At 45.3% G+C, this 24,346-nt stretch overlaps 1 protein-coding gene across 1 annotated transcript in view; it reads right to left on the bottom strand.

The window, feature by feature from the left end:
* LOC122817693 (long-chain-fatty-acid--CoA ligase ACSBG2-like) overlaps positions 1 to 24,346 on the bottom strand; it is a 394,569-nt gene that overhangs the window by 80,478 nt on the left and 289,745 nt on the right. Inside the window, exons 9-11 of the mRNA XM_044090763.1 lie at positions 6,501 to 6,677; positions 4,940 to 5,121; positions 3,408 to 3,641 (exon numbers count right to left, since the gene is read on the bottom strand). Coding sequence (XP_043946698.1) covers positions 3,408 to 3,641; positions 4,940 to 5,121; positions 6,501 to 6,677 — 593 coding nt within the window. The remainder of the gene's footprint in view (positions 1 to 3,407; positions 3,642 to 4,939; positions 5,122 to 6,500; positions 6,678 to 24,346) is intronic.

Genomic DNA, 24,346 nt, shown 5'->3' with positions numbered 1-24,346 from the left:
TTCTTAGACGCAGGAGTGCAGTGGGCTTCAGTGCAATTATTTTTTTTGATAGATAGTGCTCGACTGTTCATGGGTAATGTACTGAATCATGAAAGTTGCACCATGATGCTATACATTCTGATGACCGAGTAGAGTCCCGTTTTCTATAAAGACTCCTTTTCATTCTGTGAACATGAATACTAGTGAAAGTACAAAGCAAGACAAGCTTCAAATCAAATTTCTTGGAAGTAGAAACAAAGTTGTCAGTTAATGATGCAAAGTATGCAGGCAGGTACGTACTGAGCAATGTGAAACAATCCAGAATGTAGAGTTAAATTACAGTGTAAAACACAGAAGTAATAGCACCTATGGGGGAAGTACTTACAAAACATTCGGGTAAAATAAACCCAAGACAATTTAAATAAGGTACTCAAACAGGAGGGCAAGACTACCCTACTTGTTAGTGTACATTGAGAACAGACTAGCAATATAGTGGGATACTAAAATTAGCACAGATCATACAACAGTCTTGCACAAGCTGAGTGGGTTACCTGTTTAGCCATTGATCAGGACATCACTTACACTGCCTTGCATCTGTATGATGGCTGGAGACCAGCCTTTTGTGTTGGTCAAAGTACATTTAACATTCACCTCCCCCTCTAGCCCCATCCTCCCTTCACTCTCCCTGTCCCATGACCTCCTGATACCTTTGTGGATTCTCTCCAACAGAATATCTGTGTTCATTCCAAGGGATCTACAACCACATCAATTACTTCACAGGTCCAAGTAGCTTGATACCCGGTCTGCTGCATCCCCCCCCCCCATCCTTTCTGTTCAAGATCCCCTCCACATACCTCAGACAGAAACTCTTATCACCTACATCACACAAACCTAATCTCTCCTAGTCTCTAGCAAGTCCTCCAGCTCAGTCTGGTCATTTTCCCTCCATCCCAAGCATTTTTCTAGTACCTCTCCTCCAAATACCCTCTGGCAGACTGATGTGCATTTCTGTAAGCCAAACAAGGAATCCCACCATCCATGACAAGGGCCCACAGAGTACAAGTGCTACCTGTTCCTCTTGGGATACCTTACACCATCTGCTGCCACTATTTAAGGTCTCACCTTGATGCACGATCTCAGACACTTCCTTCTTTGGTGCCCCACTTACTCTCCCTAGCTGATGCTTCAAGCCATGTCTGTTGTAGTTCAAATGCATCTGCCTTGGACCTAAACTCCTACATTTTGCCCCTTTTCAAAACCTTAGATTCTTCCCCATCCTCCACTGCTACACCCCTGTGTAGTCAGCAAGTGTGTGCTCTGGCCTCTCACATACTGAGTACTAGGCACAGGACCGACACCATGGCACTCAACAGGAGTAAGGAAACTGGCCAGTGACTATCTGAGCACAAGTTTAGTCTCCTACCTTCAGCCATGTAACAGTGGAGCTCAATTTTGTCCTGCTGAAACATTCTCTACACCTGACAATCATGAAGCCTCTCATCAGCCAGACTTCAGTTCTACCATCCCATGCATTTCTCAGTAATGGAAGCAGGAAAGAAATACAGGCAAGCCTTAGCAGTGGTTTTGCATCTCCCCCATCAGAAACTTGAAATTGATGGCATATTTGTTGTGAGCCTAAACCACCTCCCTTGGTGGTGAACATGCAATCCCCATCACCAACGGAGCAACTATGGCCTTGCTGCAAGAGTGCATGCTCCCATGCACTTGATGCCTACATCCAAATGCCCACCACTGGGCCATCCCCAATGTCCCTCCTCTGAAAGACTACCATTAGATAAGTCCAAGTCTACCCTCCCCCTTCAAGAGGTGGCTCACCAGTCTTTCCCACACTTCCAACACAAGCTCAAGCTGCTAATCAAACTTAAGTTGCCCAAGTTGTAAGAAGGGTTTTACCCCCTACTCCTGAAGAAACTGGTGGCTACCTCGAGAGCCCAAGGCTTAATGGAGCCCAGGGTAAGCCAGATCTCCCAGTACTCCTGGCTTCATGTTTCTTCTGTAACCTGATAATCAATATAGGTCAGGTATGACCAAATGCTTCTGAACAGTTTGGTGCCATCCAGCATATTACTGTACTCAAAAAGCAGCCAACCAAACTTTTCTTGCCACTACAGTGGCTTGTATGACCCACAATACTTCATTTCTAGTATCTTGACACTTCTGACCCAATAATAAATAGCAGTAGTATTCAAGTGTTTCCCTACAAGGTGTGCATCAGGAAGGTCACTGGAATCCATACAAAGGCCCAACTACATGTTAGTTCTGAAGGACCATTTTCTGCCATAAGAACATTTGTGAAAAGCTGCTCAAGCCTGCAAACTGAGAGACTGAAAATATGAAAATCAGTGTCTGGAACATTTTTTTTTTAACCACACAAAGAAAAGCTTTTACTTTGAAAAAGCTGCCATTTACTAAACACCGTAGCATCCGAGGCGTCATTCTGTTCCCAGAGAACAATGATAAGAGTGGAGATGTGTTTGTTTACCCACGCTTGGACATTTATTTCACTGACTCTGCAGACACAAGAGGTCTGGGCTGACTGTACAGCCATGGCATTGGACTATGAGCTCTCCTGACAGTATTTCATGGTAACAGGACAGTATTTCAAATCATGGTCAACTTCTGAAATTAGCACATTCCTGCTCCCCTAAATTCACTGAACACACACTTCAATTACATTTAAGTTCTGTATACAAATTGATCAATGTTAAGTGTTGCAAAGCAAACTTGATATTCTTTCAAATTAACCACAGTATGCAGCACCTTTTATCTACATTAAGCCTCAGACAAACGTACATTTTAGTAAGACACAGTGAAACATGGACAAAAGTAGAGCTTTAAGATTTAGCTTTCTATGAAGCACAATCGCTTTCACACTTGAGAAAAATAAAAATGGAATGTGCACAAAGGCGTGAATGACATGTGACAAGTAACGCTGTAAAGCACTGTAGCTTTACAAAAACTGCCATGTTACCAACAGCATTAACAGTTAATGTTGTGTTTTTTGGCTTTTCCCGGTTAGGGGTCGCCACAGCAGAACTCCGGTCCTCTAATGATTGGCAGTAGATTTTTACATACAGAGTTGCCAGCTCTGACAACCTTCAATGAAGGTATGCCCATTCACGCGTGTCTCCACACAGAAGACGCTCTAGCCGAGACTCTAACAGGACAACGTCTTACTGTGAGGCGACAATGCTACCACAGCACCACCAGAGTCTAGCATTAACAGTTAATATACTCAGTCAAATCAAACTAGGACAAGTAAAGCCAGTCAGGGAAACTCCTTACTAAAGGATGTAAAGCATTATTCTAATTATAAATTATTCGCAAACAATGGCTATAAAATCAAGAATTTTCAGCTCAATATATTCAAACAGTGATCTGGGTGTGTTAGAAAGTAATGTACATACCTTGTGAGTCGGAAGGCACTTGGTACAGAGACGGTGTGGGGTCCAGTGCACTCACTCATTCCATACAACTCGTACACAGGAATATCAAGGCTCAAGAAGAACTCCAGGGTTTCCTTAGTTATAGGTGCTGCACCAGTGTAGCATTTTGTACACCGATCCAATCCCAATGCTTTGCGGACTTTCTTAAATACCAGTTTCTTTGCTACATGGTAATTTAAAGGCAAAGTGGCTTGTCTAAAATGAAAGATAATTGTCAGTTCATACAAACCATTCTCAAATCATTTCCCATTATTCCAATATATTTAAAGGAGAAATTGGTAATCTGTCTAGTTACTTTCAGCTAAACTGTAAAAAAAAAATCCAAGTCAAAGTTATATGGAGTAGGGTACAACCTTACTGAGCATCAGAAATCTTTCACACATTAGACGCAAAAAATCTCAAACATTTGCTTATATCAGTTATCTAGGTGGTGACCCTCAGTGGACCTACAAAGATCTGTCATTCAGTCCCAATTTTATTTTCTCCTGAAGTTATTTGGTATAGTGATGGGGGTTGGGGATTGTACGTGCCCCTATGCCAGTGTATGCAAGGATGTAAAGGGCTGCACTAGCAAAACAGGCCCAAATTCTAAACTCACTAGCTCACCCCCATCCCCCAACCAGTGAATGTCCTACAAAGCAAGTAAACGGTGAAGATCAGACGCTACTGTTACAAGGTTACCCAAGTATACCATGCCCAGCTTACGGAACGTCAACGGCAGCCACTAGATACGGGCACATCAAAGCACACACATATGGTAGAAAGATATCTGTAACCAAGTAAGAGGATCCCCCTATAAAGTACATTAATAATGCATGTGTTACTGCAAACATCAGGGATATACCAGTGTGTGGTTACAACTGGGAATATCAGACCATAAAAACTCCAAGGTAGTACATTTTAAATAGAAGGCTGAGTACTGAAATAATTAAGTGCCAAAGGAGGCCTGACTTTTGGAATCACAATCCAAAGTTTTTTTTCACATCTTCACCATAAGAAAGTGAACACTACTCCGTCTGCAATGGTGGCATTCAGCAGCTGATGCAAGCACTGGAAGCAGTCAAACATTTGAAGTGGCAGCAGCATTTTCTAATGAGCAGTTTGCCAGACTACATTTTATCATGAGGCAAGTCTTTCCATTTAGAAAATAATTGCTTGAAAAACTGCAAAACAGTTTCCAAGGGCTTGCAGTAATCAAAATTAAATAAAATGCACAAAACTAATTACACATTTCTTAAATCAAAAATATTTAAAGCAGATACAACTGAGGAAAACTAGAGAGAAACAGGAGGGCATAAAACAAAGTTCAGAATAAATGCTGTAAATCACAGCAAGGTATGCTCTTTAAATAGATATGGGAAAAACAAGAGATGTTGGAGAGGAGGTGTCAGCATGAAAGTGAGACAACTAATAAAGATGATCAGCCAGCAATGCTCACTAGAAAAAAATTCAAAGCAGAAACATGTTACACGTTCAAGTGTACTAAAACCTACCCATTCATTCGTTTAAGGTTAGTATGCAGGCCCACATCCTTTGCCCATGCTGCTACTTTTCTTCGGACAGTTGAGGACTTTGCACCGACAGATTTCATTTTTTCCTGCATCTTCTCCCATACTCTAGGTACACCCATGAATGCTGTTGGTCGCACTTCCTTCAAAGTGACTACCAAAGAACCCTAAATCAGAACAATTTCAGAAATTTAACAGCAAACAAGTGCAATAATGTTCTGTACTGGAATGTACAGAATTCAAACGAGTTAAGAAATCTGACAGAATGTACTCTGGTTAACTTTAATACACCACTGTAGGTTACACATTACAAACTGCTACAGATGTCACGATCACAACCACTCTATGAATGCAGCATCCTCAACACTACACATCATTTGGGAAGAATATTAAAAGCCAGGCAGGGGGTCACTTTTACAGAGAGAGCAGCCCGGGAGATCTGAATCAAGACTACATCTCCACCATACAACTCTGTAACCACATCCCTCCTAGGCTGCCAAGTCGCTTCCTTTTCTGCTTCTTTGCCCCTGTGTACCAATCAGCTCCCTCTTGGCCAACTGACCAATTTGTTCCCCCATCACCAGGGAAAGGGTCAGCTGAAAGCAGCAGTCATGTAAGCAGCTATCAGGGGTGGTTGATTTTTTAATTTCTCCCCTACCACCCTTGTACCTGCCCAAAGATGGACCATGGGTAGGGGGTGCAACAGGCAGCAGTGCTCCACCTTCACTTCTGCAAGAGGTGAATGTCAGGACTGCTCCATCCACCCACAGCAGGCACCAAGCTGCAGTTTCCCTGGTCTTAGAGAAACTCATGTGCATGTCTCCAAGTGTGCACACCCATCCCTCCATACCTGTGACATCAAGCATAGTATTTGGTCACACTGCAGAAGTACTGCCCCGTCAAGCTCCAGACTGAACTTCAGTTCTAAAAGCACATGTAGAAGCCTGTGCCTGCATTAGGGTAAACACTAGCCACTGAACTAAGTTCACAGATGGAGGGCTATGGGAACAATGTACACTTTCTGAACTGGACAAGGATGACCATTGGCTCAGTGCATAACATGATGGGATCCATAAGTCAAAGTCCCAGTGTAGAAATACTCCAGCACAGTCGTGGTACAGTGGCCAGACAAGAGAATTTAAATTTGCTACAAAACAGAAAAATGAGGAAATGGAACAACCTGCATTGCAAACAGTATAGGCCTTACTCTTTGTACACAAACTTGCTGCATTAATGAAGGCAACCTCCCAGTGTCACATCCAGAAACAAAACTTTGATCAGTGTAGGCATATGGTACGACTCAAGTCTTCCCATATTTTTCACTTCCTAGCAGGCGGCCATTTTCTTAGTTTTTACCCACCACATTTCAGATGTCTGTTTAATTTCTGCATGAATTCAAAGAAGTTACTTCTACAGTTTACAGTGTAGTATACATTACTACATGTACAAGCACATACCAGACAAATCTTACACTTACAGACTAATGTATTATGAAACAAGTCTCAATACTCCTTGATAAAAATATACTACTGCAATCATTTGTTACCTTTAATGCATCAGGCTGTGCAAAATATGTAGCGCCTCCAAATTTCATGGGTAGCCAGATGTCGATCATTTGGGCAGCAATGTGACTAAGAGGCAAGTAACTCACTACAGTTTCTTGAAATTCTAGAGCATCCTTCAGTCCTACTGTTTTTCCAGCTGTGTGCGCAGTCCATGTTAACTGAGGAAAAACAAACATTCGATATTATACCCTAAATAGAATTTCATGAAATAGCATTACATTAGTCTACTTATCACAGCTATTTCCTATCCGAGACAGCTATGAACAATTCCTTCTAGTTTTGCATGTACTGCAATTAAACTGAGGAACACCTACTGCAAAACCTTTACCAGAACGAGGTAAAAATCTAAAAAATGAACGTGAGGGATTTACATGAAATAAAACAATGGAGAGAAGACTGCCAACTCAATACTCAAATGACTATGGTACTAAATAGGCAGTACCATTTAATACACCTGAAACTTCAACAGGATAAAGCAGTAAAAGTTTAATTCCAGGGATGCACCTAGTCTTAACCCCCACGTTTGATGTAAACATTCACCAGGGTAACAAAAAACTACACACAGAGCTCATCTTCCACCCCAGATTTACCACTCCTTTCCTCTACCACCTCCTGAACAGCTAATTCAACTGCCCCAAGACATTCCGCACCCAAATCACATCCTGGTTTTTTTTTTTTTTTTTTTTTTTAATTTGCCTTCACAGGTCCCATCTTCTACTCAGTGGGGCTCTGAACGGTCAACATTCTTTCCTGTTAAGTCCCAAACAGGAAAAAAATTTCTAAATGTGTTCTATGAGCATACATGCCCAATAGACCTCAAAGGGTCAGATAAGATGCCTAAAGCTGTGTATACAAATTTTATACACAAACTTGGGAAACATTTACTTAAACTTTTCCATTCACAATGCTACTAATTCTCCACAAATTCCCATGTTTACGCTAGTCATCTGACACTGCACTCAACTGCTTCTCCCCAAACATGTTAACTGACCCAAGCCAACCTCTTTCCAAGCCTATACATGGTTGAAAATGCTCACCTCCTTACGCTACATGCAAGTCTTGGGTGTTATCCACTCTCAAGTTACTTGACTTGCATTTCTTCTGAAGAAAGCACAAATCTCAATAATTTAGAATTCCAATGCATGACATTTAATCCCCCACCAATATGCAAAGAATCCTGATCCATTTTAATATCATCCCTATTTTTTTCAAAAGTTAGCCTTAAGTTACAATATGAATCCATAAAGAAAAAAGTTGAGATTTTACAGAAGTTACACATAATAGATGTTCAAATTCCTTACTGTTGCAGTAAGTAGCCTTTAGGCTATACTTGTCTTGCTCAAGAAAATGGATCACTTTGGCTCATTCCCATACTGGCTGTCAATTCTGAAGGGGGGGCACAGAGTAAAAAAAAGTTGTCTTACCATAATGTTTCATCTGTGTAGCCGATCTTCACCAATCCTTGACAGTGGGTTCAGTTCCGAACCTTGGAACCAAAATGGCAGTTTACTTCAGCTCGTGCTCTACAAACTCCAGCCAGGCTCTACCCATAATGGTGCTCAGATTGAGTTCAAGGAGTGGCATAGGTTCACAGGTTGGTACTAGGCCATCGGCCCTAGGGCCTATACAAGCCTAGCCATAACAATAGCCTGGCTATTTCTTCCCACAGTATTTACTTCCCTGGACCCCTGTCTAGCAGGGCGACTGACATGATCCCCGGGGTGAATTTTTTCTCCCATCCAACCAAGGTTCCTTTTGAAGAGGGCCAAAGAGACGCTCTGCTTGACATGTATGGGCAAGTCTATTCCAGAGTCTGGGGAGTCTCTGGGTCAGAAACCTATCCCTCCAGCATGTATTGTTTATTGTGATGAAAAAGGTTTAGATCCCTGGAGCGTGTGGCTGAGGGATTGGGAATTTTTTTTAAGTGTACAGCTGGAGTTTAAGGTGGTCAGCATAGAGCATCTGCTTTAGGGCTGTGATTCTTTTAGTGAGTTATTTCTGCAGCCTTTCCAGTTGTTGCAGATGTCTTGAGAGGTACATACCAAATGGTGTGTTGTATTCTATAACGGGTCTAATGATGGAGGAGTACAGTGGGACAATCACCTTTTTTCTGGATGAAAAGCCCTTGGTGATGGTGTGCCACATAGGATTTCCTGACCGTTGTGGTGAAGTGGTTAGATGGCAAGACCACTGTCCACCTGTGTCCCTAAGTATCCTGCTTTCAGTGTTTAGTGTACTGCCACCAATGTAGTAATTCATGGGTACATGTTTTTTTCCCCCAAAGGGGATAACTTTTAGTTATGTACTTACCATAACTTTAGATGTTTGGGATCCATCTTGCCTACATTCTGTACTGATGGGTTAGGAGCCGATCCTCGGCTCCGACTCTGCACGCTTTGCTATAGAGCAAAGCCTCTTATTGGCTGAGCTATTCACTATCCCAGGATGCACCACCACCACTTCCCCAGATCTTGTTTGTCCGCACTCATGCACACATACATAACTGTTTATATAACATTGCCAGATGTTTCAAGATGAAACAATAGAACTCGGACCATCCGATCTCTTCTGATCTCCAAGGCAGGGGGAAGGAGGGTGGGTTATTAGGAATGTAGGCGAGATGGATCCCAAACATCTAAAGTTATGGTAAGTACATAACTAAAAGATGGTGATCCTATCTCGCCTACATTCTGTACTGATGGGACAGCGTCCCTAGCACCTAATTCCTGGGTGACTCACTGGAAAACACTCCTGAGCACTGTGGAACCAAATGAAGCTCGCCCCAGAGATGCCACATCCAATTTGTAGTGGGAAATGAAGGTGTAGACCACGTAGCCGCAGCACAAATGTCACTAATGGCAGGCTTAGAAGGGAATGCTATTGAAGTAGCCATAGCTCTTGTAGAGTGAGCTTTGACAGAGGTTGTAAGCTCTATTAGAAGAGGCGCAAGCCTAATACAGTCCCTGATCCATTTGGCAATCGTGACCTTTGTGACTGCTTTGCCCAATTTATTATCCGAAAAGGACACAAACAATTGATCCGTTTTCCGTGTTTGTTGGGTCCTGTCTAAATAAAAACGCAATTGCCTGTGAACATCCAATGTGTGGAAGATGTACTCCGCTTTGTTTGAGTACTTTGGGAAGAAAACTGGAAGTTCTAATGACTGCTGTAGGCAAAAACTGGAACAAACTTTAGGGACAAAAGATGGGTTAGGCCTGAGGGATACTCTCTTTATGAAAAACCAGGTACGGTGGTTTGACAGATAGAGCTTGAAGCTCTGAAACCCTTCTGGCAGAAGTAATCGCGACTAGAAAGGCAGTTTTCCAAGAAAGAAGTTTCAAATCACATGTTGCTGCCGGTTCGAAGGGGGAGGAGGTTAAGGCACGTAATACCACAGAGATCCCACAGAGGAGCAGGATGAGAAATCTGAGGTCGTAAAAGCGCAGCACCTTTCATGAAGGTTTTACACAATCTGTTGCTCATTAAAGGTGGGTTTGTAGATTCGTGAAAATTGGAAATAGCTGCCAATTGGACCTTGATGGTAGAGACTGAAGAACCTTGATTGAATAGGGAAGTTAGAAATTTCAGGACTTCTGATACCGGAACAGTGATGGGATCCAGACCCCGGAGTTGAGCCCAAATAGCAAATCTCTTCTATTTGCTAGTATACAATTCCTTAGTGGTAGACTTATGGGCCGAGGATAAGATATGTATGACTTCCGGTCTAAAGTATGATTCCCGACTATAGTCGGAAGAGGAGCCAAGCTGTTAACTTCAAAGTGTGAAGGGACTGATGGAGTTGTCCCGACTGATGAATTAATAGGTCTGGGATCTGATCCAGGAACCATGGACCGTCCAGTGCATATTTCTGAAGATAGGGGAACCATACCTGACTAGGCCAGTAAGGGGCAACTAGAATCGTTTTGCTCCCCAAGTGAGATGCCTTTTGGATCACTCTGGAAAGGAGGGGACCTGGAGGGAAGGCGTATAGCAAGCCGGTGGGCCAAGGATGGGCTAATGCATCCATAGGACTCTTCCCCCGGGGCTGGAGTGAGAGGAATTTTCTGCACTTCACGTTCAGCGGGGTTGCGAAAAGGTCGCAACAAGGAGTTCCCCATCTGCTGAAGATCTGAGTTGGCACTGCATCGTTCAGAGACCACTTGTGAGGAGAGAGAACAGTTCTGCTTAGTCCGTCGGCTATCACGTTGGATTTCCCAGGAGTCGCTACCAGAAAACGTTTGGTCGCCACTGCCCATTCCCAAACTCTCATGGCCTCTCTGCAAAGGGGGTAGGATCTGGTCCCTCCCTGTTTGTTCAGATACCAGACTACTGACATGTTGTCAGAGTGAATGGCAATTACGCCCTGAGGGAGGTAATCGTGGAGGGCTTGTAGAGACAGAAACACCGCCCTCATTTCTAGAATGTTGATATGAAGGAGACTCTTGTCGGGATGCCAATTGCCTTGGACTAACCTGCCCAGGTAATGCCTCCCCCACCCCGTCTGGGAGGCGTCCGTAGTCAATGTGGCCATAGGAGGAGGTGGAACAAAGGGTCGTCCCTGATCTAGATTGGAGGGCACCAGCCACCAGCGAAGGTCCAGTTTGCAGGTTTCCGTGATCTGTATGAGGTGACTGAGGGGAAGATCCTGAAAGGACCACTGTGTCGATAGGAGCCACTGGAGAATTCTCATATGCAATCTTGCTAAAGGGACTAGGAGAACAGTGGCCGACAGAGCCCAATAGCTGCAGGACCATCCTGGCTGGAGCTTTGGATCTGAGAAGCAAGGCTCGGACTTGAGCCTGTATAGTCTGTATCCTTTCTGTAGGAAGATAGACCCGCATTTGGTTTGAGTCTATCTCTACTCCGATGAACCTTATGCACTGAGATGGCAGCAGCACAGACTTTGGCCAATTGAAGGTGATTCCAAGGGAAGTGCCTAGTGATATGGTGGCTTGTAGGTTCTGCAATAGTAGATGCCTGGAGGTGGCAGTTAGGAGCCAGTAGTCCAGATACGGAAACACCTGGAATCCCAGACTCCTCAGGTGAGCAGTCACGACCACCAAACATTTGGTGAACACCCTGGGGGCTGTGGTGAGACCAAAGGGCAGTGCGCAGAACTGAAAATGACCGTCTCCCAGGCTGAAGCGCAAATGTCTCCTGGACGCCTGATCAGGATGTGATAATAGGCGTCCTTGAGATCTATGGAGCACATCCAAACACCTTTCTCCAGCAGTGGGAGAATGGATTGTAAGGTGACCATTCGGAACTTGGACTTGACAAAATCGATTTAGGATGCTGAGATCCAAAATGGGCCTCAAGTCCCCGGTCTTTTTTGGCACCAAAAAGAATCTTGAGTAAGTCCCTAATCCGATCTGGTCTGCGGGGACCGGTTGGATGACTCCTTTTTGAAGCAGCTTTGAGATTTCTAAGGCTGCAATTTCCCGTTGACTGGGTGGTGGGTCCGGGATTTTCTTGGACAGCGGTGGAGGGTGCGAAAAGGGGATAGCATAACCTCCGGCTATGATTCGAAGCACCCATCGGTCCTGTGTGATACCTTCCCAGGCTTTTAGGTGCCTCAAAAAACGTCCCCCGACTGGCTCTGGAGCTGCAGTGTCAGGCATTCCTTCAGGGATTGTGGAAGGCTGAAGAGCCACGAAAGGACTCGCGGTCTCCAGTGTCGCGGGGGCCTCTGCCACCTCTGGGATGGCGTCTTCCAGAAAAATTTCCCCCTCCTCTGCCTCTAGAAGGGGGATCGTCCTGCTGCGAGGGATAAGACTTCTGGGATTTACGGAACCACATTTTCCCTCCTCTTTTAGCCTTGGGGTAAGGCCGAAAGGGAGTGGAAAATCGTGCCCCTACGGCAGTCAAAGTCTTACCTTCTTGCTCACAGCGGGTCAATGTGCCCTTTACCTTGGGTCCAAACAGAGGACCCATCAAAGGGAGCGTTGGCAAAGGAAGACTTAAAGGCTACCGCAAAATGACACAGGCGGAGCCAGGCTTGCCTCCGTAGAGCAACACCCGTACCCGCCGTTCTACTCACCCCCTCGGCTGCATATGAAATGAGCCTCATGGACGAGTTTGAAATCGACGACAGCGTAGCCAACTGACAGCCAACCGTCTGGGCCAGCTGCTCAGGTAGGTTACCCAAGAGGGTATCTGAAAGCTCCTTGATCAGATCCCTTTGAAATCTAGTGAAGTGCGTTAAATAGTTCAGGGACCTTAAGGTAAAGGCCGTTGAACTGAGGGTGCGCTTCCTGTACCGATCCATGCTCCTAGACTCCTTATTAGGAGGATGGACGGACGTTGAAGCCTCTGCTACATCTTGTTGGGTAGCAGATGCCACCACCAGGGCATCTACAGCCACACCTTTGGTCAGAAACTCCTTCTCTGGGGGGTGCTGATAAGAATTTATTTGGGCGAGCAGGCATCGGTTCCACAGAGTCTGGATGCTCCCACACCCTTCGACAGATCAAATCTAGGAGCTCGAAGGGCGGAGACACCCAGGAGGCGGAGGGCTGAACCCCGAAGGCCTTGAGGAACACAGACTCGTCAGCGGAAGGGGGTTTGGAATGCCAGCCGCCTCGTTGTTTGAGGGCTTCCAAGATGTCTACAAAGACGACATCTGAGGACGACTTAGGGGACCCCTCTGCATCATCAGGATCAGTGTCCGACGTGAGAGACTCATCGGGGGAGTAGACGTGCCTCCTCTTGCAGTCTTTTCCTTGGGAGTTCCTCCGAAGAAGCTTCGGAGGGACCTCCAGGAGGGGGGGAACCCCACTGGGGGTGACCTCAGGCCCCGGGGCTCTGCTGTCTAGCGACAGGGGGACTACCAAAGACCCAGTCTCCGTGTGTAGGGAAGGTGCCGGTGAGACCGTGGAGGTAGCCAAAGAGGATTTGGCCAAGGCACTCCTCATGGCCCTGAAGGCCGGACCGCCAGAGTCCTGGGAAGGTCCAACCCCCATGGGCACAACAGTAGACTGTACCCCTGCAGCCGACGCACCGAGAGGAAGGCTCGGAACCAAAAACATCGGTCCCGAAGCGTCCCCCAGGGGCCGACAGAGGAGGTCCGTGTACCAAACTCCGACTAGAGCCGGGGTTGGAGTAAGGGGCGGAGCCGACCCGAAAACCTCCATCGGTTCCACCAGCACCGGCTCCAACGGTGCAGAGGCTGTTGGAGGAGGAACCAGAACTACAGGGGGGGCATTGGCTCTGAAGCCGAATGGGCTGGAGCCGAAACTAAATTTCTGGAATACAGGAGACTGAAACAGTCTTAGGAGCACCCCGATGTCCGAATCAGACATCTTGGAAGATCGGGAGGAGACCGATCGGCTCTGAAGGACTGGGGGACCGGCTCCGAATGGACTCTACCAATATCGGTGCAGAGAGATTCCATAACAATTTCCCTCGGTGCCGATGAGGGCTTCGGCGCCAAAGGGGAAGTGTCTGAGCCGGCAACCCTCATCTGCTCCAAAATCAGTGGAGCCGATGGTGACCCGCCTCTCGAAGCCCCATAGTCTCCGAAACCAGAGGAGTCGAAGCTGGAGGCGTCGAGGCAGACCGTTCCGCCCTCGGCTCCGAAGTCAGTGGAGCCGATGGAGAAGCCTGCCTAGATTTCTTAGAGGTCTGTTCCGACGGGCTGGTCGGAGCAGACTATTTTTCTTAGCTGGAGAGGGAGAGGAAGATAAGGCCTCTTCGAAGGAGGGTTTGATAAGCCCTTTTAATATTAATTTATTCTTCCTCACTTGGAGGACCCTAGAGGAGAAAGCGTGACACGCTGCAGGACTCCTGTAGATGTTTGGCGCCTAAGCAGTAAACGCATAAGGAGTGATCATCTGTGATGGACATTTTATAGTTACATCTCGTGCACTTTTTAAACCCAGAGGGTCTATGCTCCTTAGACATAATTGAAAATACTTTGCCAATTAGTCAGAGGAAAAAAACACTGTATATAATAGTCACACAATAAAGAACTTTTTTTTTTTTTTTAAACAAGCGCGCAAGCCCAACAAACTTAAAAGACAAACACCAAAAAAGAGAGGGCTAAGAACCCTCTAACTTAAACAGGTACTTGACCTCTGAAACAAGAGACTCAATAAGAACGAGGGGAAGGCCCCTCTAACTTAAACGGAAACCTTTCCCTGTCCAACAAAATTTTACCACAAATTTCTCTCAAAAACACACGTATACACAACAATAGCTGTTAAAACAGCTTTTGGATAAAGATTTAGGAAATTTGACAGAAAACTCAGAAAAAAACAGCACTTAGCTCAGCCAAGTTCGAGACCACGTCCTAGCTTGTAAGCGGCAAACGAGATCTGGGGAAGTGGTGGTGGTGCATCCTGGGATAGTGAATAGCTCAGCCAATAAGAGGCTTCGCTCTATAGCAAAGCGTGCCGAGTCGGAGCAGAGGATCGGCTCCGAACCCATCAGTACAGAATGTAGGCGAGAGAGGATCACATAACCTCTATACATTCTTGGCATTGAGCTTGAGCCCATGGCTCTGGCACCAAGCATGTGTTTCTGTAAGGCCCTTTTGTAGAGTATCCACATCATTTGGGGATTCAATAATGGCTCTGTTTGCAGTCATCTGCGAACTTAGCCAGAGTCCCTTAGTGTTGGTCTGTACTTCAGAGAAGTAGATGCCAAACGAGAGGTCCCAGGACTGAACCCTGAGGTACTCCACTTGTCACTTCTCCGGAGCTGGATTTGCAGTCAGCTACTTTTACAGTGTGGGCTCTGTCAGTAAGCCAGTTGGCAAACCATCGAGTGACGTAGGGATTAATGCCCAGCTTAGCAAGTTTATCTAGGATTCCAGAGTGGGGGATGGTGTCAAAGGCCTTGGCGAGGTCCAGATAGGCTGAGTGAACTGCCTTACCCTTGTCTACGGCTCTGGAGACAGATTCGAAGAAGTCAATCAGGTTCAGGAGATAAGACTGGCCCATCACGAACCCAAACTGGGTGACGTCCAGTGTTTGAAGGTTGCCAATGTCTGTTTATAAGTTTCATGATAACACATTCCATGGCCTTGCAGATCAGGCTCTTCAGACTGATGGGGCGGTAGTTCCCAGGATCCAAGGTGGAAATCCCCTTGTGGAGTTGGAAACTGTAGCTGTGCACCACTCAGTGGGCACAAAGCCTAAGGCGAGGGTAAGATTAAACACTTAGGTGAGGTGTCAGTTCATTTTGTAGTTCATGTAGTACACAGCCCAGGATGTCATCTGGTCCCATGGATGCTGTATTCTTAGCTCTGGAGTGCGTTTACCTGTGTGGCAATTACCGGAATTTGGCAATCTTCTGGTACTGAGACGGGCCATTTAGGGGGTGAAGTTGGCAATGAATTGATCTGCCAGGATATTGGCAATATCCTTGAGATAAATATATTTAATGCCATTCTGTTGTAGCTCAGAGCAGATCTGAGCATTGCCATTTAGATTCTTGACAGTTATAGAATGCCTTGTGGTTGTCTTGGGAATCTTTGGCAATTTTATTTTCGTAACTAGCTTTGGAGGATTTTATGAGGGATCTCCGCTTCTTACTGAGGCTGCTAAGGGAGATTTTGCATCCTGGGATTTTCTTCTTCTGCAACAGTTTCTTCCTTTTGTTGCAAAGTTTGTTTATGGCAGGGGACCACCAGATTGGCTTCCTTTTTTGGAGGAGAGAATCTTGGTTCTATTTGGGATGGTATGATTCATGCATGAGTGGATGTGCTTGTACAGTGCCTTAGTGTAGGACTCTGTCCCAGTCTGCATGGATGTCATGAAGTTTGTAACTTGAGTAGCATGAAGTTGGCTTTGAAGAAGTTTTTTTATGGAGGTTTCCTTACTGGGGGTGGGGGTGGGATGTGGATGTTAAAGGTGATTAGCTTATGATCGGACCTGACAGAGGGAGTGACCGTAGGTGTAGAGCAACAATTTCCCATATTGGTAATGACCAGGTCTAGTATACTGGAGCCCCTGGTGAGACTATGGATTAGTTGATCTAGGGCACTGGAATTTATGAATTCCATGAACTGTTGGGCAAAGGTGTTGGTACACGAGTAGTTTTCCCAGTTAATGGCAGGGTAGCTGAAATCACCCAGTATTAGGGTGTTTGGTTGTATCTTAATATTTTCCAATAGGTTCAGAAAGGTGTAGTGAGAATCTTGGGACATGGTTGGGGATCTGTAGCAAGCTACAATTTGGATTGCAGTCTTACCTAGTGTTATAGTTGCACCTGGAGAATTTCAGTCTCTGTGTTGGGCAACTAACCCTTGGTGGTGTGAAATCCTTGGTGAATATCGATACTCCTCCACCTTCAGTGTTTCCATCCTGGTTTGGTGGCCGAAAAGTGTGGTAAGAGTTGAAGCCTGTTATTGCAGGGGTGCTCTGGAGTCTTGAACCAGGTCTCCGTTACTGCACAGATATTGATGTTCTCTATTTCTAGGAGTGCCTCAAGAGTGTGCATTTTGAGATTTAGACTTCTAGCATAGAGTAGGATTATCTTCAGATTTTGCATGCTTGTACCTGTTACGGTGGTGGTTTTGTCCTTTGAACTTTGCATGAAAAAGGCACTATAGGGGGTGGCAAGAGCCTTAGCCACTAACCTGAATCCCAGGGGTGACAGGTATAGACCATCTCTGGCAAAGCATCATGGTCTGCCAATCATGTCGTCCCAGGCAGATACTGGATCCCCTTTGAATGACACCAGAAGCTTAGCCAATTGTTGAAGTCAATCATTTTGTCCTTGTATTGTGGTATTCTGGGCAAAGGCAGGATGCTACTCAGGGCTAGGGTCAGACGTGAAAGGTCATGAATACATGACAGATGGAGGCCAAATAAGAGTCCTTAAAGGAAAGCTAGCCAAGGGCTAAATTCGGTCCATTAAGAATCCTGAGATGGGGTACAGAGGGTGGTGATGTCAAGGACTGGTGAAGATAGACATAGATGGAACATTAAGGAAAGACAACTTTTATCTGATGTTGTCAATCTTCACTCGATCCTTTACAGTGGGAGAGTCCCCAGCTACTTCGGCTCTATGGTGCTTAGGAATATTCTTCCAGGAGACCTCCTGAGGCTAAAGGATGCTCTTCCCCTTGAGACTGGATCCAATTTGTAATGGGTGATAAAAGGTATAAGACCAAGTGGCTGCTGCACAAATGTCTAAAGCTCTGGCATGAAAGACTGCAGAAGTAGCTACCACTCTTAGAAAGAGCTTGAACTGTTTTTGGGCGCTGGAATGATAAATAAATTTGATGCAGTCTCTAAACCACTTAGCCAAGCTAACCTTGGAAACTGGGTTACCTAGATGAGAAAACACCACAAAAAAGTTGTTTTGGTTTTCTAAATACTTAGCCCTGTGAAGATAAAAATCTAGTTTTGTGCATGTCAAATAAATGGAGAGCATATTCTCCCTTCTTTGAAAAATTTGGGAAAGACTAGTAGCTGTAAAGTCCGATTAATATTAATCAGATATTACCTAGATGAGAAAACACCACAAAAAAGTTGTTTTGGTTTTCTAAATACTTAGCCCTGTGAAGATAAAAATCTAGTTTTGTGCATGTCAAATAAATGGAGAGCGTATTCTCCCTTGTTTGAAAAATTTGGGAAAGACTAGTAGCTGTAAAGTCTGATTAATATTAATCAGATACAAACCTCGGGCAGGAAGGACGGATTTGTTTGAAGCACAACTCTGTCCTTATGAAAAAGGAAGTATGGTGGTTCACGATGGGGCTTGTAGTTCTGAGACTCTTCTGGCAGAAGTGATAGCCACCAAAAATAAGGTTTTCCAAGAGATATTTTAAGTCACAAGTTGCTGATGGTTCAGGTGTTCCTAGTCAGAGCCTGAAGAACCATAGTTAAATCAAAAGGGGAAACAGGTTCTTTAAAACGGAGGTCTTGACATTAGAAGACCTTTCAGAAATGCTTTACACAATTTGTGTGACATCAAAGGGGCACCCTCCAGTCCTATATGGAAGTTAGGGATCACAGCTAGGTACACTAATTTTTGAAGCAGAGGAACCTGACTGGTAAAGTGAAGCCAGAAAATTAATACTTTGTAGACAGGAATGGAATAAGGCTCTCATTATCCAGAGCCCAGCTAGCAAATTTCTCCCTTTTACTTTGGTATAATCTCCTTTTAGACAATTTGAGGAGTGAATTTGTCGGGCAGGTGAGGAAAGGCAGACACCTGGCAATCACAGGGATTGGAGAAGCCATGCAGTCAAGCTTGAGGTTTTGGAGATTCGTATGCACCATGCCCTCTGGGTGAGGGTAGAGCTGAAACTGGATCCAGAAGCCATGGTTTCCAAATTAAATAAGGCCATAGAAAGGGAAACCAAACTTGTCAAGACCAGAAGGAGGCAATGAGAATTATTGAATTTTCCATCCTTTTGGCTTTCTTCAAGAAGTGTGAAATAAGACTAACTGGGAGAAAAAGGCATAAAGCAGACTGGGAGGCTAATCGTGAAGAGTCTCTGGTGACTCCCCTGAGGGGGGGGGGGATTGGGGAAAATAACTTCTGCACTTGTTTAGAGAAGCTAAAAGGTCGCAAGGTTAGCCCCAGCGGTGAAAAATGTTTACCATCGTTGGATTGAGAGACCACCCGTGAGGCAAGAGAATAGTTCTGCTCAATTTATCCACCATCATGGAGTTCCCCAGAATGTGCTTTGCTGTGAGAAAGCAGTTTGAAATCCTCCATGGCCAAACTGAGTGCTTCTTGACACAATGGGTAAAATTTGTTTCACCCTTGTTTATGTACCAGACTGCTGACATGTCTAAATCTACTGTTCCTAGAGGGGGACAGCTTTCCCTCATCTCTAGTACACAGATATGCAAGTTGGCCTCCAACTGGGACCACATGCCTTGGACTGTCCTTCCAAGAAAATCCCCCCCTACCCCATCTGGGAAGCATCCACGGTTACTGTGACTTGGGATGACCCACAAGAACCCGTCTGGAGTGCAGCCACCACAACAGGACATGCTTGCAATGATCGGTAGAAGAATTAGCTGAGACATTGGTGTGACAGACCATTGGAACCCTAGTAGCCATTGCAATATCTGCAGGTGATACCTTGCCAAAGGAACTAGAGTGATTGCTGCTGCCATGGAGCTTAAGGTTTGAAGGGCTAATTTTGCTGGGACCTTGTTGCGTAGTAATTGACCGACCTGGGATCTTGCACTTTGTAGCCCTTCTGAAGGGAGATACAATTCCCAAGACAGGGTCTAATTGAGCTCCAATGAAAGTCCAGTTTGAGTGGGTTGAAGTGCAGACTTTTCAAAGTTTAGTTATTCCTAGAGATGTATGGTGTAATCTCTTGCCTGTTCTGACACCTGGTGGTAGCGGTGAGGAGCCAGTCATAGTTACTCGAAACCCTTGCAATCTTACATGAACTACTACCACTGCCAAACATTTGGTAAACACCGTGGGGGCTGTGGTAAGTACAAAGGGCAGTACTCCACACTGGACATGACCGACTCCCAGCCAGAAGCGCAAAATCTCCTGGAGCTCTTTTCCATTTTTATGTGGTAATAAGCATCTTGGAGGCTGATAGAACACATCCACTAGTCTTTTTCCATGAATGGAAGTATCGACTGAACCATGACCATCTTTAATTTGGTTTGCTGAACTGCCCTGTTGAGTTGGCCGAGATCCAAGATGGGTCTCCAGTCCCCTGTTTTCTTGGGCAATAAAAAGAAAGATAATCTGTATCCTTTCTGGTCTGGTGGGACGTCTGGATGAATTTTGCTTAGCAGTTTTTGAATTTCTAGAACTGCTGCTTCCCAGGGACTGGGTGGTATGTCTGGGAGTTTTTCTGGGATTCTGGATGTTGAGAGGAATTTGGTAACCTCTGGATAGAATTCCCAGAATTTGTCTTTTAACATTTCCCAGGCAAACTGCTGGAGAGAAAGTTGTCAGACGGCCTCCAGAGGTGGGCAATTGGGCACCCATTCAAGGGTGCTGGTAGGAAGCTCCAGAGGTCTCCCTGGATCCCTGGTTTTGCAGACTATTTCTGCCTCAAGGGTGGCATCCTCCACTGCTTCCCCCTCTACCACAGAAGGGGTCTTCGCCTTGTGAATCCTGGAAAAGCCTTTTGGATTTTAAGCTATTTTCTCTACTCCTCAGACCGAACCCTAGGAACCAAAGGAGTGGGAGACAAGTAATGCCAAAGGCAGGAAATGGTCTTGCAGCCCTTTTCACATCTGGCTAGGGCATCTCTTGCCTTGGGACCAAGCAGGGAAGATCTGTCAAACTGAGCGCCGATGAAGAATGCTTTCAATGGCTCCACATATTCTTGGAAGCACATCCAGGAATGCCTTCTAATGGCTATGCCTGAATCTGCTGCCCTAATCATCCCCTTCAGCTGCATGGGCAACAAGCCTCATGGACAAATTAGAAAAAGTTATAGCTTGCAACCCTAGAAGCAATCTCGTACCCCTTCAGCCACTGCTCCTCAGAGGGTATCCGAAAGCTCCATCACATCCCTCTGTAGTCTTGTAAAGTGTATCATATAATTAGAGCAAAGGTTGAAGGATAAAGCGTGCTTCCCAAACCTATCCAAAGTACTAGACTCCTTGTTAGGAGAATGGGTAGTAGGACTTCCCTTGGCAAGTTCCCCTCTGGTGGCTGCCACTACCACCATGGCATCAACAGGAATTCCTTTGGGCTAATGTGGTTCCTCTTTAGGGGGCCAATACTCTATCTGGTCTTAAGGATTGGCTCTGGCATCAGGCATCTTCCACACCCACTGAGCAATCTAATGAGTCAGCGGATGGAGATCCAAGTAACTGGTTGAGCATGAAAAGCCTCCAGGTATACAGATTCCTCTGAGAAGGTTGGAAGAGGACCAGCCACCTCATGAATTCTAGGATGCCCTGAATCAGGGGGTGACCTAGGGGAACCTTCCCCTTCATTGAAATCAGTATTTTCAGTGAAGAGACTCAAGTGCTTCCTCTTGCACTTTTTGCAGGGATTTCTTTGGGGGGGGGGGGTGATCCAAGGAAGTATCCAAAGAATACCAGGGTAGGAATTACCAGAGAATTGTGCCCTCTGTCCTGAGGATGAGACTGATGGTAGCTCAGGTCGAGGGGATACCAAAATTTGTCCCAACAGGGATGGCAGAGTCTCAAGACAGACAATGCCCTCTCCAGAATCTGGAAAGCTGGCCCCCTCATGGAGGAGTGGGAGCCCAGAATCAAAATGGACTCCTTCGGAACCTGGGTCAGATCCTGCACATAGGGGACCGCCTCCAGAATAGAAGCCTGGGTCGACGCTGCAAAGGCCAAGGCACTGACACACAGATGGTTCTGAAGGAACCAAAAAGGTACCATGCATCTCAAGACCTTACCAAAGTCTTGACCCCAGGAGGTCTCCGGTGCCGAAGATGCTACTGGAACAGAGGCAGTCTGAGCTGGAGAGTCTGGATCGGGGCTCTAAAGGCTCAGCAACAGTTGGAGGAGAGTATGGGGGGTGTCATAAGATGAACGGTTCCAATACCAGTGCAGCTCGGAACAGAAGACAATCCCCATGCCACCAGTAGTTGATCCACAAGTCTGTGTCTGAATGACAGAAGATTGAACTGATGCAGTGGAAGGAGATTTACAGGGGCTCACTTCCACAAAAAGAGCATCTTTAAATGGGTCCACAAATGGAGAATAGGATGTTCTTGGGAGTGGAGGCAGCCCCAACTGCTTTGGTACAGATATATCAGTACTGAAGAAGCCATTGGCTCCAAAGCTAATTTACTAGTTATAGGTCGATGCAGACATTTTGGTGCCTATGAACTTGTTGGTACAGAGGAAGGCTTAGCAATTTTACCTTGATGGTTCTGTGGACTTTGGAACAGAGGAAGGCCTTTTCTTTGAGGCAGGTGAAGGTGATTACAATGTACCATCTCTCTCTGGACTCAGAAATGGCCTCATCATTCAAGTAGTCTTTTCAAGACTAACTTGTTTTTCCTTTCTGTTAAAGTAAGGGTTGAAACACCAGTGACAAATCACACAGTTCTCCTGTAAATGTATCTTACCAAGATAATACACACAGGGTATACCAGTCTGAATCGGGCATTTTGCTCTCATTTCTTACACAGCTGGAGGTGCCCTTAGAGGGTTTAGGAGAAAGTTTATCCTGTTCTGCCATAACAGATTGATTGCAGTCATACAAGTATACAGATCTTTTTTTTTTAAATAAAAAACAAAGTAGAAAACAGAATACCAGGGATGGTATGAAAGAATACCTTTAAAAGGTACTTAAGGGAGTAAAAGGGAGTACCAACAAAGGTACTGGACAGAAGTGGTGGAATGGTAGAAGACAGATGGAAACTAGCTAAGATAAGGGAGAGGAGTGGGTAGAAATACAAGGAATTATGAAGGGATAAACAAGAAAAGTTTAGAAAGTAAAAAATTCGAAATTACTCAAAAAGCTAAGCCAAGCCTTAGAGATAATGAACACATCTGATCTGTGAAGTGGCAAAATAAATCAGAGGTAATCTGAGGAGCATTATGGAGAGAGCCCGGCTCGAGAGTTTGTAGAAAGTGAGCTAAATTAAACTGCAGTCTGTTCAGAACTGAACCCACTGTAAAGGATTGAGTGAAGATAGAAATAAGAAGTTATGTACTCACCATAACGTTCCATCCGAGTAGGTGGCTTCATTTGTCTCCAACCTGTGGGTCTTGGATCCGATATTGGATCAGAGCTGGCAACTTGCTTCATAGCTAATGGATCAGAGCTCCTAGCTCCTCCCCTCACCCATAATCCCCTGCCAACCCCCCAGGACCTCAGATCAAGTTTGCCCCTCTATAGATACCCAAAAAGGGTATTCCAATAAAATAACTCAGATCCATTTTGAAGGCCAGGGGGAAGGAGGGGGGATGGCTGCAGACAAATGAAGCCACCTACTCAGATGGAACGTTATGGTGAGTACATATCTTCTTAATCTGAAGTAGTGACTTCATTTGTCAGTAACCTGTGGGACAGAGTCCCCAGCTACCTGAATCTTGGGTGGCCATCATGGAAGGATATTGTGGAGCACTGCAGAGCCAAAGGATGCTCTCCCTCTAGAAATTACGTCCAGTTTGTAGTGGTTAATAAAGGTATGAGATGAGGCCCAAGTGGCTGCCGAACAAATATCATCCAACGGAACTCTAGATTTGAAGGCAGCAGAAGTAGAGATGGAACGAGTGGAATGTGCACAAACTCCTTCAGGTGCGGGTCTCCCAGAAGCTTGGTACGCTAAAAGAATACATTGGGAAATCCAGCGTGACAAGGAGATTTTTGATACTGCTTTCCCCAAATTAAATTTGGCAAAGGAAATGAACAGCTGGTCTGATTGCCTGTGACCAGCAGTCTTTAGTATAAAACCGCAGCTGCCTATGAAGATCTAATGAATGCAGCTTGTACTCGCCTTTATTCTGATATTTAGGAAAGAAGACCGGTAGATTTATGGATTGATTTATATTGGTTTCTGATGCTATTTTGGGAAGGAAGGAGGGATTGGTCCTGAGGTACACACTGTCTGGATGAAAAACCAAGTAAAGAGGTTTCACAGAAAGGGCTTGAAGTTCCGAAACTTCGCTGAAGTAATGGCTACAAGGAATGCTGTTTTCCAGGACAAGTATTTGAGATCCACTGAAGCGGCAGGTTCAAATGGAGGAGCAGTCAGGGCTTGAAGAACTAGTGAAAGATCCCAAGGGGGTATGGCTTCTTTTATAGGGGGTCTGAGCAGAAAGGTGCCCTTGACAAAGGTTTTACACAATTTGACCGACATAAAGGGCCCTGTGTCATGTCCCACATGGTAATGGGAGATTGCAGCCAATTGTACTTTGACAGTTCAGCAACTAGCGCCTTCCTGAAA

Source organism: Protopterus annectens, chromosome 13.part0 (assembly GCF_019279795.1).
Source record: "Protopterus annectens isolate FY-2018-M chromosome 13.part0, PAN1.0, whole genome shotgun sequence".
NCBI lineage: Eukaryota > Metazoa > Chordata > Ceratodontiformes > Protopteridae > Protopterus > Protopterus annectens.
Note: the sequence above shows the minus strand (reverse complement) of the source record. Positions and strands in the feature narration are given on the sequence as shown.